The sequence below is a fragment of the Loxodonta africana genome, chromosome 13 (genome assembly GCF_030014295.1).
Source record: "Loxodonta africana isolate mLoxAfr1 chromosome 13, mLoxAfr1.hap2, whole genome shotgun sequence".
Classification (NCBI taxonomy): domain Eukaryota; kingdom Metazoa; phylum Chordata; class Mammalia; order Proboscidea; family Elephantidae; genus Loxodonta; species Loxodonta africana.
Genome location: NC_087354.1, coordinates 14,333,227 through 14,347,438, shown reverse-complemented (window position 1 = coordinate 14,347,438; position 14,212 = coordinate 14,333,227). Strand labels below are relative to the sequence as shown.

At 48.1% G+C, this 14,212-nt stretch overlaps 1 protein-coding gene across 1 annotated transcript in view; it reads right to left on the bottom strand.

The window, feature by feature from the left end:
- ADAMTS17 (ADAM metallopeptidase with thrombospondin type 1 motif 17) overlaps positions 1 to 14,212 on the bottom strand; it is a 389,915-nt gene that overhangs the window by 80,141 nt on the left and 295,562 nt on the right. Inside the window, exon 12 of the mRNA XM_064267055.1 lies at positions 8,917 to 9,083. Coding sequence (XP_064123125.1) covers positions 8,917 to 9,083 — 167 coding nt within the window. The remainder of the gene's footprint in view (positions 1 to 8,916; positions 9,084 to 14,212) is intronic.

The following is a 14,212-nucleotide window of genomic DNA, read 5'->3' as shown; positions in this document are numbered from 1 at the left end:
TCCTTTCTGTGCAGGCAGGCTGGGGTGGTTGGTTGTCTGAGTCATCTAGTGCTGCTGTAAGAGAATTACGGGAAGTGGATGGCTTTAACAAAGAGAAATTTATCCTCTCACAGTATAGGAGGCTAGAAGTCTGAATTCAGAGTGCCAACTCCAGGGGAAGCCTTTCTCTCTCTGTTGGTTCTGGGGGACAGTCCTTGTCATCTATCTTTCCATCTACGAACTTCTTAGTGCAGGGACCACAGGTCCAAAGGACACACTCCCCTCCTGGTTCTTCGTTTTTGCCTGTCTCTCTGCTCGCTTCTCTCTTTTATATCTCAAAAGAAATTGACTCAAAATACAACCTAATCCTGTAGATTTGAGTTCTGCCTCATTAACATAACTGCCTCTCATCCTACCTCATTAACATTATAGAATAGGATTTCCAACATATAGGAAAATCCCATCAGATAACAAAATGGTGGGCCATTACACAATACTGGGAATCCTGGCCTTGCCAGGCTGACACGCATTTTTGGAGAACACACTTCAGTCCATAACGCTGGTCCTCAATCTCAGTGGGCCAACCCAAGCCGGTGGCCGATGGGAGGGGAGCTCTGGGAGACCCACAGGCGGCTGAGAGCAGGTTCCAGGGAGGCTCATCTGACCAGATTTTTGAGGTGCTCTTTGGGACCCTGAGGTTCTTAGTGAGAATTTATGGGGGGGACCTGGAGGAAATGCAGCGCCCCACCCCAAGCCCAAATTGCCTCTAATGTTTCCCTGTAAGAAAGGACCCCTCAGCTAAAACAGTTAGAAAACTGTGGATTTCAATGGCTTTTAGACTGAAATGTTGACTCAATACTGGGAGTAATTGAGCTCTGCGGTGATTTGTTTAATATCAGTAATGACGATGATGATAAGTGCTATGAATTGAATTGTGCCCCTCAGAAGATATACTGAAGTTCTACTCCCTGTACCGGAGCCCTGGTGGCACAGTGGTTAAGAGTTTGGCTGCTAACCAGAAGGTCGGCAGTTTGAACCTATCAGTTGCTCTTTCGAAATCCCATGTAGCGGTCCTACTCTGTGCTATAGAGTCACTATTAGTTGGAATCGACTGGACGGCAACAAGTTTTTTTTTTAACCCCCCCCCCCCCGCCTGTTGTTTGGAAATAGGATCTGTGAAGATGTTATCAGTTAACAGGAGGTTATACCGGGGTAGGGTGGGCTCTAACCCCATCTGAGTGGTATCCTTATAAAAAGAAGAGAAGAAACACAGACAGAGACAGAGGGGAGACGGTCATATGGCAGTGAAGTTACACCGCAGCTGCAAGCCAAGGAATGTCTGGGGTTACCAGAAGCTGGAAGAGACAAGAGAGGATCTTTCCCCAGAGCCTTTGGAGAGCATGTCCCTGCTGACACCCTGAATTTGGACTTTTTGCCTCCAGAACCAGGAGACAATAAATTTTTGTTCTTATAAGCCGCCCACCTTGTGGTATTTTGTTACAGCAGCCTTGGGACACTGATACAGTGGTCATGATGATAAAATTATAAAAAACAAACAAACAAAACCCACTGCCACTGAGTTGATTATTTATTATCGCCAGGCACCAGGCAACAAGCTAAGTCCTGTGCAGGCATTTCAGGTAGGTGATGTCATTGTTCCCAGTGAACACAAGGGGCTCACAGAATGTGAGTTACTGACCAAGGACCCTCCGTGGGCAGGGCCAGACCCACTCCCTTCTCTGCCATCTGGTCCTCTCTGACCTAAGGATAGGTTGCATCTGCTTATGGTTAGTGAATCACAAAGAAATCACTCTGCCATCACTGTCTCCTCTCCGAATGGAGAACTCCGGAGCCAGAAATACACATGTGGCAGAATGGTGTCACTGAGACGCTCTCATGGAAATTCTGGTTTCAGAGTATATACTCTGATTTGGGCAGAGATGAAAATGGGATTAGGAGACAAAAGTAGAGGCTGCTTTGAGGTAAGTTAGAAAAATCAGATAAGGGAGGGATGGCGGTTGTTCATCTGGGCTCTTAGTGTAAGCATTAGACAAGTGGGGGCCTTGGGGCTCCCCAAAGCAGGGGGGCCCAATCTCATGTGCGAGGGATTTTGGCCATGGCCTCAGGACGTGAAGGCATACCGGACACCACCCAAACTGACTCTCCCACCTGCAGACAATCCCCTCCACGGCTCAGGTGAACCAGAAACATAGCTAGAACGGGAAAAATTACGGGTTGAAGCCCCGCAAGACATTTAATCTCCCTCTTATAGAACAAGGGCAGTATACTCATTAGCAACCAAAATCTCTTGCACCTTTGGATTCTGAGCACAGTCTGAAGCAGTGCTGCCCTGCTCAAAGATGGTGGGACCGCCCTCAAAGATGGTGGCTGACAGCTCCGCTTTTAATGTGTGGCACTCTCCTACAGTGCTGCCAATAATCCAATCTCATGCATTAGGCTCCTGAAAGGGCTCACTTATGCCTCTTCTGCGTCTCCCATTCCAGGGCTTCTACCCATAATTTTTCCTGTTGTGGGAACCATGCCTAATCTGCCAAATTGTAAAACTTCAGGTCTGTTCCTGGATCACTTCATCAACCATGACAGAACCAGTTCAAACCAGTTCAAAGCCCTGTCCAAAACTGAGTCCAGTGTTGGGGCCTCCTTCTTCCACTCTGCCAGAACTCCCTCCATTTGCCCATCTCGTTTTTTGACGGCTCTCCTCAGAATTCAGGGCACCCCAAACTTCTAGCAAGGTATGGCATTATCTCCCAAAGGGGCTGAAAACAGCTTTTCTCAAACTCGAGCCAGAAGAGGAGACTTAGAGCCCCTCATAATTCTTTGAATTTTTCTCCCTCTCCATATTGCCTTGGGTGAGAAATTAATAGATAGGATACAGGACCTGATAAATAACACAAAGTTCTGGGATTCAACTTGGGGTACAGTGTCCATACCTTTACATCATTAGCATTATGTTATTGTTGTTGTTGGGTCAGATCCGACTCATGGAGGCCTTATGTATAACAGATCGAAACATTGCCTGGTCCTGCGCCATCTTCATGACCATTGATCTGTTTGAGTCCATTGTTGTGGCTATTGAGTCAACCCATCTCACTGAGGGTTTCCCTCATTTTCACCGACCCTCTGCTTTACCAGACATGATGACCTTTTCTAGGGACAGATTGTTCCTGATGACATGCCCACACTAAGCAAGATGAAGTCTTGCCATCCTCGTTTCTAAGGAGGATTTCAGTTTTACTTCTTTTAAGACTGATTTGTTTGTTCTTCTAGCAGTCACGGAACATAACACTGCCCAGTCCTGTGCCATCCCCATGACTGCCTGTGGATCAGACTGTTGTGATTCACAGGGTTGTTCGCTGGCTGATTTTTGGAAGTAGACTGCCATCCTTTCTTCATAGTTTGTCTTGGTCCGGAAGCTCCACAGAAACCGGTCCAGCTTGATAGCAACACGCAAGCCTCCGCTGACAGATGTTTCTAACACCCAAATGCCCCGAATTCTGAAAAATACTTGGTCCCAAAGTGTCTGATGGAGACTGTGGACTTTGTAAGAGGTGACCACTGTGGTATATTCAATATTCTTCACCAATGGCACAATTCAAATACATGAATTCTTCTGTCTTCCTTTTTCATTTTCCAGCTTTGGCATGTCTATGAGGCATTTGAAAAATCATAGCTTACGTCAGGCTCACCTTAATCATCACAGTGACATCTTTGCTTTTCGGAACTTTGAAGCGGTCTTTTGTAGCAGAGTTGCCCAAAGTAATACGTCATTTGATGTTTTGACTCCTGCTTGCACAGATGTTGACTGTGATTCAAGTAAATGAAATCCTTAACAATTCCAGTATTGTCTCCATTCATCATGATGTTGCATAGGAGGTCACATCTTCTTAAATATTATACAGCACCATACAACACCATATTCCAAAGAAAAGAAGCTTAGAGCTTCACTCTTGCCTCGCTGGTATATATTGAGATGAAATTCTGATTGGGGCTAGACAATCTGTGGTGGGTCCTGGAGTCTTATTGGCCGGCCTGTTGTCAGGACTTATGCTTGGGTGGTGGAGTCACAGACAGGGCCACGAGACACGCTCAGAGGCCCGTGAGCCACATGATCACGAGCCCAGAGAATTCCTCCTGGCGCTCTGCCATGAAGAGGATACTTCTGGCTGCCCTCTCTGCTGGCAAGTACAAGGTCTTATAAGGTGGAGACATCATTTAAGTTTGAGGCCATCACAAGGACTCACCCAAGTCCCTCTCAGCCCTCTGTGGGTATATGTGCCAAAGAGGTGGCTCAACCCCTTAATCCTAGAGCTACCTGCCATGGCCTTGGAGCCAGACCTGGCAATAGAGGTGCCAGGCTCAGCTGACTGGACCAGCAGGGGCCACCTGACTGTAGCTGGACCAATCAGAGTCTCTCTCGGGAACTCAGTACTGAAATCCAGATATGGATAGGTCGTGTCTGCTTATGGTTGGCAGATCACAAGTCTACGTTCCCCTAGCCACAATTCAGAAATCCAGAAAGCTCTGAGAATGTTTTCCTACATCTGTGGCAAACATATCTAGCAGCACAACCAGCTTTGACCAAGATGTGGCTCTTGGTAGTCTTTAGTGTCCCACCTTGTGGGACTAGTCGTAGGTGACCTGGCAGAGACACTGGTGCATCTGATGCGGAGTGCTGCCCTGGGCCCCACTGGGGGTGTTACGTGGTAGATAACAGATGCACTATTATTACCTTTCTAACACCTGTTGTTGCTGTTAGCTGATGTTGAGTGGGTCCTCAACTCAGTGACCACACACACAACAGAACATAACACTGCCCAGTCCTGTGCCATCCCCATGACTGCCTGCGGATCAGACTGTTGTGATCCACAGGGTTGTTCACTAGATGATTTTTGGAAGTAGATTGCCATCCTTTCTTCATAGTCTATCTTAGTCTGGAAGCTCCACAGAAGCCGTCCAGGTTTATAGCAACATGCAAGCCTCTCATGACAGATGTTTCTAACCGCTAAACGCCCCGAGTTCTGAAACATACTTGGTCCCAAAGGGTCTGATGAGAGACGGTGGACTTCGTAAGAGGTGCTGAGGTATTGCTGTACTGGCCCGTATATGGACAAGTTGTGAGAAAGCTAGTTTTCAGAGGGGGCAGGAGCAAGAGACTCAGGAACATGTACTGTGTGGAGGTGGAAGAAGGTCCTGACGGTTTCCGAGGTCAAGGATCCAGACCCTCATGTGGCCACCTTCATCCTGGCCCTTGGGTCCCATGGGACACCGTGAATCTTTTTAACAAATTCTGTCTGCTTCATGAAGCAACTCCACCAGCTTGGCTGACTTGGAAACAGAGAGTTCTGACCATCACATCCTCCTTCCCTGGTGGCTCAGACCTAGCCCCCCACCTCCCCGCGGGACCCCTCTCTTCCCACCTTGCTGAGGGACGCATTGCCACGTCCAGTTCTGGCCTCCACCAAGCTCTCTGACACTTCCAGAGGCACGTGGCCTCCTGGCCTGGGCAGGGAGGCCTGAACTCTTGAAGGTTTCTGCTTAAATGAGATGCCATGGAGAAAGGAGAAATGGGGTGGGTTTGGCAGCTAGCCACCTAAATGGGTTTCTGTCCAAAGGCTGTTCCACTTAGAATTATTTTGTAAGGAGAGTCTTTGTCTTCTTTTTGGAGGTGGTATGGATTTGTGGTCCTGAGTCCTCCCTTGGAAAAATCTACCTCTGCAAGAAATTTTTTTTTTTTAATAAGAGAAAAAAGAAAAAATATAGCTCCCCCCCCCCTTTTTTTCACTGTGCGTCACTAGCCAAAGAATTCCGCAGTGATAGCAATGCTATGAATAGGGCAGTCATAATGGGTTTCAGAAGAGCCCAGAGCCCAACCACAGGAATCGTTCCTATCAGGGCTGAGCTATAATTGTGCCTTTATAAACAAGGTTTTCAGAGGAACAGTTACAATCTGTATTCCCCACCTCCCCCTGCCTTCTGAATCGGCCATTTATTATTGTTTTTACCCTTGTGAAACGAACCTTTAAAAATTGCTGGCTTCTGTGTATATCTGAGAGAGAAATGCAACCAAATATACAAGAACTCATGACAATGCCAACCAAGAGGAGGACTGTGTTAAGCCAACCTTGCAAAGCCCTGAACTTGGGGTCTTTCCTTCAAAGGCAAAATATGTGCTGCCCTCTTGCTGTCTTTCTAACTAAGGTTGCCCTTTTCAGATCAAAGGCATTGGCACTCTGGCTGTAATTATTTATCACTTGGGCAGAGAGAAACAAAAGGCAAGTGGGTAAAAAGACACTGTGAACCCAACAAGCTCCCCAAATAGCTCCATGGCAGGGCTTCCTGGATGGAGGGTCTGGGCAGACACAATTTCAGTCACTGTGATGATAAGGGAACCAAGGAGCTCGGCGATCCAAAAGCGGTTGGAAAGTAAAATAGAACTTTAATCTGGGCTTGGAGAAACCAGTGGAAAAACAGACATTTAAATGGGATTTCTGCATTGAATCAATGAGGCAGGAGAATTTAGAACTGAAGCAAATGACCAAGGAAAGAATAACAACAAATTCGTGCACGTAGTTGAGTGGAAACGAAAACGGGGTGAGTCTGTCTGAGGCCTGACCTCTTCTTGCTCCTGTGAAATGGAAGAAGATGGAAGAGAGGATCTAGAAACAGCTTTATCTGGCATTCCAGGGACTGTCGGAGGTTCAGAACGCCTCTTCTATTCAGAACCCGCTGCCATGCTGGGAAAACAGCAATGCTGGCTGGGGCTGTCCCTTCCTGATTAGGGCTGGATGTGCTGAGACGCCTGCAAGCCTCCCGTCCCCCTGCATTAGAACAGTGGCCAGGCAGAGAGAGCAGCGATGTGCCTTCAGCTGCTCACGTCCCTCCTGGGAGGCTGACCTCTCCCTGTCTGCAGGACGAGCCCCGGGTGTGAGGGCTGCCTCTCTCTCGATGTTGGCTAGTTAAGCAACAGTGCAGCTACCATCACACAGCTGCCAAAGGTGTTTTTCTTTCTTTCCTTTTTTAAGGAAAAGGTCTGGGGAGCGTCCCAGTGCTCTAAAATGAGTCCCCAGTGATGTGGGTGGGTATCATCTGCTACTGTCTAGAACATCCTCCACCTACCTGTCGGTTTGTAGGACTGTGGTGGCTTCTGTGTTGTGATGCTAGAGGCTATGCCACCACTGGTAGCTCAAATACCAGCAAGGTCACCCACGGTGGGCAAGATTCAGTGGCACTTTGAGATGAAGACAGACTAGGAAGAAAGGCCTGGTGATCTGCTTCTGAAAATTAGTCAGTGAAAACCTTATGGATCCCAACAGAACACTGTCTGACTCGCTTGGTTTAGACGTCATCAGGAGGGATCAAGCACTGGAGGAGGACGTTATGTTTGGTGAAGCAGAGGGCCAGCGAAGGCGAGGAAGACCCTCAGTGAGATGGACTGGGACAACATCCACAACGACGGACTCGAACATGCTCATGACTGTGAGGATGACACAGGATCAGGCAACGTTTCATCGTGTTTTATAAGCTTGCCATGGGTCAGGGTAGACTTGATGGCAACTATCTGTCTAGCTATCTTTCTAGCTACCTACCTACCTATCAATCTACTTACCTATGTATCAGTCTACATACAGTGTAATTTTATAAGTCAGGTCAAGGCGTTGGTTTAAAGCTGTGGATCTGAGGCCATTGTTCCCCATGACGCCTGCCCCTACCCTTATCCCGTTGTGCACAAGTGTGCTGTGAGAGCATACGGCAGAATGCAGATCCCAGTGGTTCTCCTCTGAGCTACCAAAATAAAAACTGACCACAGGGAAGAAACAGAAGATCTGGTATGAGAGTGTCATTCTCCTGAAAAACACTTTACAAAAAAAAGAGGCAGTCTAAAATCAGACCCATCACTTCCATCCTTATTAAAACTCCCTCACCCTGCATAAAGTCAAGCTTCCTGTCCTACTTGAGTACTAAAGGTCAGATAATAGCTGGTTATTTTCTGTGAGTCCACTTAGCCCTCCAAGGACCTGGGTCCACTCCCTCCTCTGGCCCTTGCCAGCTGCCTGAGCATGGACATGTCCTGTGACCTCTCCGAGCGAGGCTCAGAGCGCACAGTTGTTTTGTATCTTAGCTGAGATAATGTATATTGCACTAACCAACCACAGTGCCCGGTCCATGGTTTGCTCCATAAACAGAAACAAGCTCCTGCTTATCCCCTTTACAGCACAAACTCTCATTTCCTGGAGATGAACAGAACTAGAGATGTAAAAAAACCCTGAATTAGGTCTTGGGGAGTCCTTATCTCCCATATGCAAACATCACAAACCCTACACGTACATCACAGGCCATCCAGCATGTGTCAGCATCGGAAAGGTCTGCAGCTGCTCAGTGGGGCAGTCTTTTGATTAGGGAGGAAGCTCGTGGAAAGAAAATGTGACCTACACTTATCATCTTTCCCAAATAATAAACTGGTCCCAACATTTCCTCGAACACCTCAATCAAGGAACAAGAGCAAATCCAAAACGAGCTGAGAAAAAAACGCAAGAAAGCATCAATACTGGAAAGCGAAACAACAGATACACACCCAAGTGTTCTGCTTCTGCAGCGCCTAATGCTTGGCAAGGTTTGTCCTGGGCCCGCAGCGCATGATGCCCGGGAGCAGGCTGCCAGCATATCCATCTCTCTGAGAAAGGGGGGCAGGGGGAGCACAGGACGAATCCCATCTGCTCCCTGCCTCCACGGCTGCTTTGGGGAAACCTCAGAGAGCTGGGTCATCCAAGTTCAAGCCCACTGTCAGTCCATGGCTGACTTGGGCAGGAGGCCTGGAGCACCCTGTTCCTTTTGGGTGAATGGGGGAGGTACCCTTTGAGTTTTCCTGGAGGGTGTTAAGTTCCTGGGGGAGAAGGGAGGGAGGACATATGTCTTTACCATCAACCACCACTGCGGTCAGCAGGCCCTTCCGCTTGCTGCTCAGCCGGTCATGGGTCTGGCACTGCTGGTCCCGGAAGCTGGGCAGGCCCTTGGGGCAGGGCAGGTTTTCGCAGGCCGTGTGCTCCACACTGGCTCCCGGGCAGTGCGTGCCTCCAGGTCCAGGACTAGAAGGAAGAGAAGGGTAGGCATTAGCCAGACCAAAACCAAAAAGCAAACCCGTTGCTGCCAAGTCGATTCCGACTCATAGCGACGCTATAGGACAGAGTAGAACTGTCCCATACGGTTTCGAAGGAGCGCCTGGTGGATTTGAACTGCCGACCTTTTGGTTAGCAGCCGTAGCTCTTAACCACTATGCCACTAGAGTTTCCATATTAGCCAGACAGTGATGTGGAAATAGTAGGGTGCTCTGTTTTTTCTTCTCTGGTCAGGAAGGGAGGGGTTGGGGTAAGGCTTCTGAAGCAATCCCCTCTGCTTGAGACAGACAATATCTCAGACATCCCAGACCCACGCTGACAGTACATCTAAGTGAGCTGTCAGAAGGACCAATCTAAGAACTGTAAAAAATGAAGGTCTGGAAACAGGATACAAGTGTCAGTTCAGCAGGGTCCACAACTGTGCTTTTTATCTGAGCTTAAAACTTGGCCATCTGTAACACTAAACATCCCAAGGGGGATTTCTGGTGCTTTTTTGCATGGGGGAGGGGTTTTTTATGAAATGAAGACATTTAAATGACTCTTAAGTATACTCCCCACCACCCATCTGTCAGTTTGTCGTACTTTGAGGGCTTGCAGGTTGCTATGATGCTGGAAGCTATGCCACTGATATTTCAAATACCAGGAGGGTCACCCATGGGGGGAAGGTTTTGGCAGAGCGTCAAGGCTAAGGGAGACTAGGAAGAAAGGCCTGGTGATCTGCTTCCAAAATTAGCCAATGTAAACTCTAATGATCACATTAGATTGTCTGATATAGTGCTGGAAGGTGAGCTCCCTAGGTTGGAATGCACTCAAAATACACAGTGGCCGCAACAACGGACTGCAGCACACCAACAATCATGAAGATGGCACAGCACCAGGCAATGTTCCATTTGTGTTATAAGGGGTCTCCATGAGTTAGAGCCAGCTCGATGGGAACTAACAATAACATAATCCAGAGGTCACTAAATTTCAGAATGAGTAAATAAATAGCTCTCATTTACTTTATAATGAAAAGACTCAGAATTATTAACTCCTTTATTCGTGGTCTTTGGAGTTGTTTGAATAATTTTTAAGAGTCAAAACAAAGTTAAGATAATGTTACAGATTTGTTAGTAGATTATACGATTTGCAAACTGGACAAGACACAGTATGAGACTGGGTGCTGCACCTATGATGAGGCAGTATGGAGTTTTTACAGTCCAAGGAACAGATAAAGCCAGGGGAGTCCAAGCGGTTTTGATGAGTCTTTCAGTTATTCATCAAAATGTCTCTTGAAATCCTTTCTTCCTCAGAATTGTGCTTGGCTAAGATGACAAATGACACAGTTCTAAGGGGTCAATGCCTGCAGACCAGGTTTCTAAATAACTAGATGCCAGCTTGTCTGGAATGTAGGGCTGTTAGTTACACACAAACTTAAAGAAACAAGCTAGTGTTATTATCTCTAAACTTTAGGTTACTGCCTTAAACATTTGCCCTTTGAGACCAGGTGGCAGCCATGTTCTTCCGGGCTTGGCGTAAATGCCTGTACCTTGTTTTGAGCTTGCGTGGCCACAGGGTAGAGACCAGTTAGATTTGAAGCTCTGCCCTTTTCCCTGGGCTAGCGTGAGGCCACATGGAGTCAGTGGTGTGGTCTGTGTCTAAATACGCTGGGCGTAGATTGCGTTTCTAAGTAGTTCTGGAGACCCATGAAGTTTGTGTTCACTGGCAGGGTCCACGGTGGTAAGGGGCACTGAGGGGGACAGCAGGACCATGGTTCGGGCTGGTCCAAGTCGAGGCTCTGCCAGCTCTTCCAAAAGGCCCCTGCAAGTCCTTACAGGACTCTTATCTCTGCCAGCACTATGATCTCTGTCAGCTCCATGATGCCAAGATCATGATAACGAAGGAAGCGGGGTTGGTTTGTTTTCCATGCACTTTTTTATTGAGGTAAAGCATGTAGGAGGAAAGGGCAAAAATCACAGCTGTTTTGCCCGGTGAGTTTTCACAAATTGAACCCATCTGTTGGCAGGACTTCCTGGGAGGTGCAAACAGTTAACATGGTCGGCTGCTAACTGGAAGTTGCAGGCTGGAACCTACCCAGAGGCACCTTGGAAGACAGGCCTGGTGATCGACTTCTGAAAAATCAGCCATCACGAACCTTATGGAGCACAGTTCTACTCTGACACGCATGAGGGCGTCATGATCGGAGGCGACTCGACGGCAACTGGTTTGGTTTATTTGGTTGGCAGGATAATATTTTTGACACACTAACCAATTTCATTTTCAGTACTTCTCTTCCCTTTGGCCATTTTTTGTGTTCAGGCAATGCAGTCATCTGTGATCAGTGCCTTTGGGGAGGGATATGGCAGCAGAAGGTGGGAGACCAGGGGTCAAGAACCATCTTCTGTAAGGGGCCAGGTAGTGACTATTTCAGGCTCTGCAGGCCTTGCAGTCTCTGTTACAACTACTCAGCTCTGCTGTTGTAGCACTAAAGCAGCCAGAGACAACATGTAAAGCATGGCTCTGTTCGAATAAAACTTTATTTACAATACCAGGCATTGAGCCAGATTTGGCCTGCAGGTTGTAGTTTGCCAATCCTGGTCTACACAGCTGCTTTGGAAAAAACATAGTAGGAGGAAAGGATCCCCTCCGACTTCTATGCCTACCTCTCACACATCAGCAAACTATTCCCTTACCTTGGTGTAGGGGGCCTCAGGAGACTTGGTGCTGGCTGCCCTAGAGAGAGGGATTCTGAGTTCTGATTCCAAATTAAATCCAGAGGAAATGCAAAATCTCTAGGTGGTTTATGGGCTCTCAGAGCAAACAGAGGGGCCTCATGTTCTGTTTGCTGCGTAGAGCCCCAGCGGGCAGTGAGCCGCAGAGAAATGATTGCCTGGTGTGTTTAGGCAGATGGCGCCACACAGCCTCACCAGGGCCCTGGGCCCAGGACAGAATGACTTGCCTGACACAAAATACTTGTTGAATGGGTAAAGGAATGGGTTCCTGTGTCACTCAGCACAGTGTGAAAGGAGCAGAGAGCAGCTGGCCCTGGAAAGGCCACGTGGACCAGCAAAAAGGTCTCTCTATGGCAACAGGAGCGTGCTCTTGACTGGGGACCAGAAGGAGCTGGTGACACAGCAGATCCTGTGTGGCCAGATGTCCCAAGGACCACGTGTGTCCCCCTAGAACTTAGATGTAAACTCAAGGAAGATGGGGTGAAAACTCCTGAACCAACTGAAAATCTAACACCTACTGGAAGGGATTTCAAAAATGCAAATTAGGTTGCTTTCCAGAAGATACAGGAAGCTACATTTACCTACATGCCTTAGAGCGTGGACTGAGATTTGTTTCTGGCGTATAATCAATTTCCAGAGCTATCATCAAGCTTCGCTGTTAACTTCAGATTCGTCCACCTTCATCAGTTGGTTTCCCCAGATTTACATCTGGCTGACCCACATACATTACCTTGCACGCCTGACAGCAGGCAGCCGGAGAAGAGGCTAAACGTGACAAGAAAGAACTTCTGGGATGAGCAGAAAGCAGGCCTGGAAGGGGCTGCCCACAGGATATCAGAGGCACCCTCAACATGCTGCCCTCCCCAGCTCTGCTTATCCTCCTTCTTTTCTCTTAGACAAGTCCCCTTGCAGCCCCCATCAAGCTCACGGCCCTATTTTCCCCATTCCACACCCCGAGCTCTCTGCCACCCTTGAGGCCACTTCCTCCCTGCAGCCTATTTTACTTTCCTTCCTGGCACCTCTCCTGACTTCCTGTGGGTCTCTGCTACGCTGCTCACCGTCAACTTTGAGTAATACTGAGCTGGGTTCTCATCTCCTTCTGCTCCTCTACAGCCTCAGCAGAGAACCCTGCACAAGATGGTCTTTAAAAAACTGCAGTCAAACAGAATTGCACTATATATTCAGGGCTTATCTTAAAATGACACAAAGAGTTGATGTTTTCAGTTTTCCCTTGAATCACTGTTTTGAACAGCATGGGAAAAGGGGAGAAGCAATTTACTAGCAAAGTGATTAACCATCCCAATCACACCAGAGTCTGTATATGGGTGGGGTCCCTGGGTGGTACAAACGGTTAACACACTCAGCGGCTAATCAAAAGGCTGGAGGTTCACGTGTATGCAGAAGGGCCCCAGAAGAAAAGCCTGGCGATCTACTTCCAAAAAATCAGCAATTGAAAACCCTATGGATTACAGTTCTACTCTGACACACTCGGGGTTGCCATGCGTCAGAGTCGACTCAGTGGAACTGGTATATGTGGGCAGGCCCCTGTAGTCAGGCCAGAAGATGCTCTGAGCTTTTCCCTCTTCATGGCTGCTCCGTAATAGAGATCTCCCAGAGTCCCTGTGAGACTTCAACATCAGCTAGGGTCTCCTGGGCATACACTGGTCCCAAGACAACAGAAAGCGGCCCTCAATACACGGGTGTAGAGGAGACAGGAGGAGAATCTTTGGGAGGCAGGCGGTTGATAGGGAGCTCCAGAAATGTCTTCCTGATACAAGTTGTGTGGGGGAACGTGGAGGAAGGGACCTCCTTCTGGGCCAAGTGGGTGACGCTTGAGCAGCATGGACGCAGGGCCTTCAGGAGGTGCAAGTGAGGCAGGAGGGACCAAATCCACACAGCGGGTGAGAGATACCCTCAGGCCTGAGGCACACAGAGCTGAGGCTCACATTCACCCTACTTGTCCTTCTGAGTTATGCAGAGAGGATAAAGAAAACGACATCCCAGAAGAATAAAAACAAAGAAACATGGCTAAAGTGAAGGATGATTAAATCACAGAACGACAATCAAAACAACTATTAAAATAATGGAATTAATGGTAGGCCAGAGTTGTCGGTTTCTGAGGGGAAAGACAGGCCTGTGTCCTTCCTCGGCCTCTCCCGTGAGGGTGGGAAAGCACCAGCCTGAAGGGCACCACTGCGCAGGGTCACGGAGAGGGAAGGCATCAGCACGTTGAACCTTACCTTGACATGAGGGACCATCACCTGGGGACATGGCGACAAGCTGCAAGGGAGAGGCACTTTCAAATAACCAACCAAAGGTAAACAGCTAACACTATACGACTCTTTAAAACCACGACCTTTTCAAGCTGGTATAAAGAATCACCAGGGA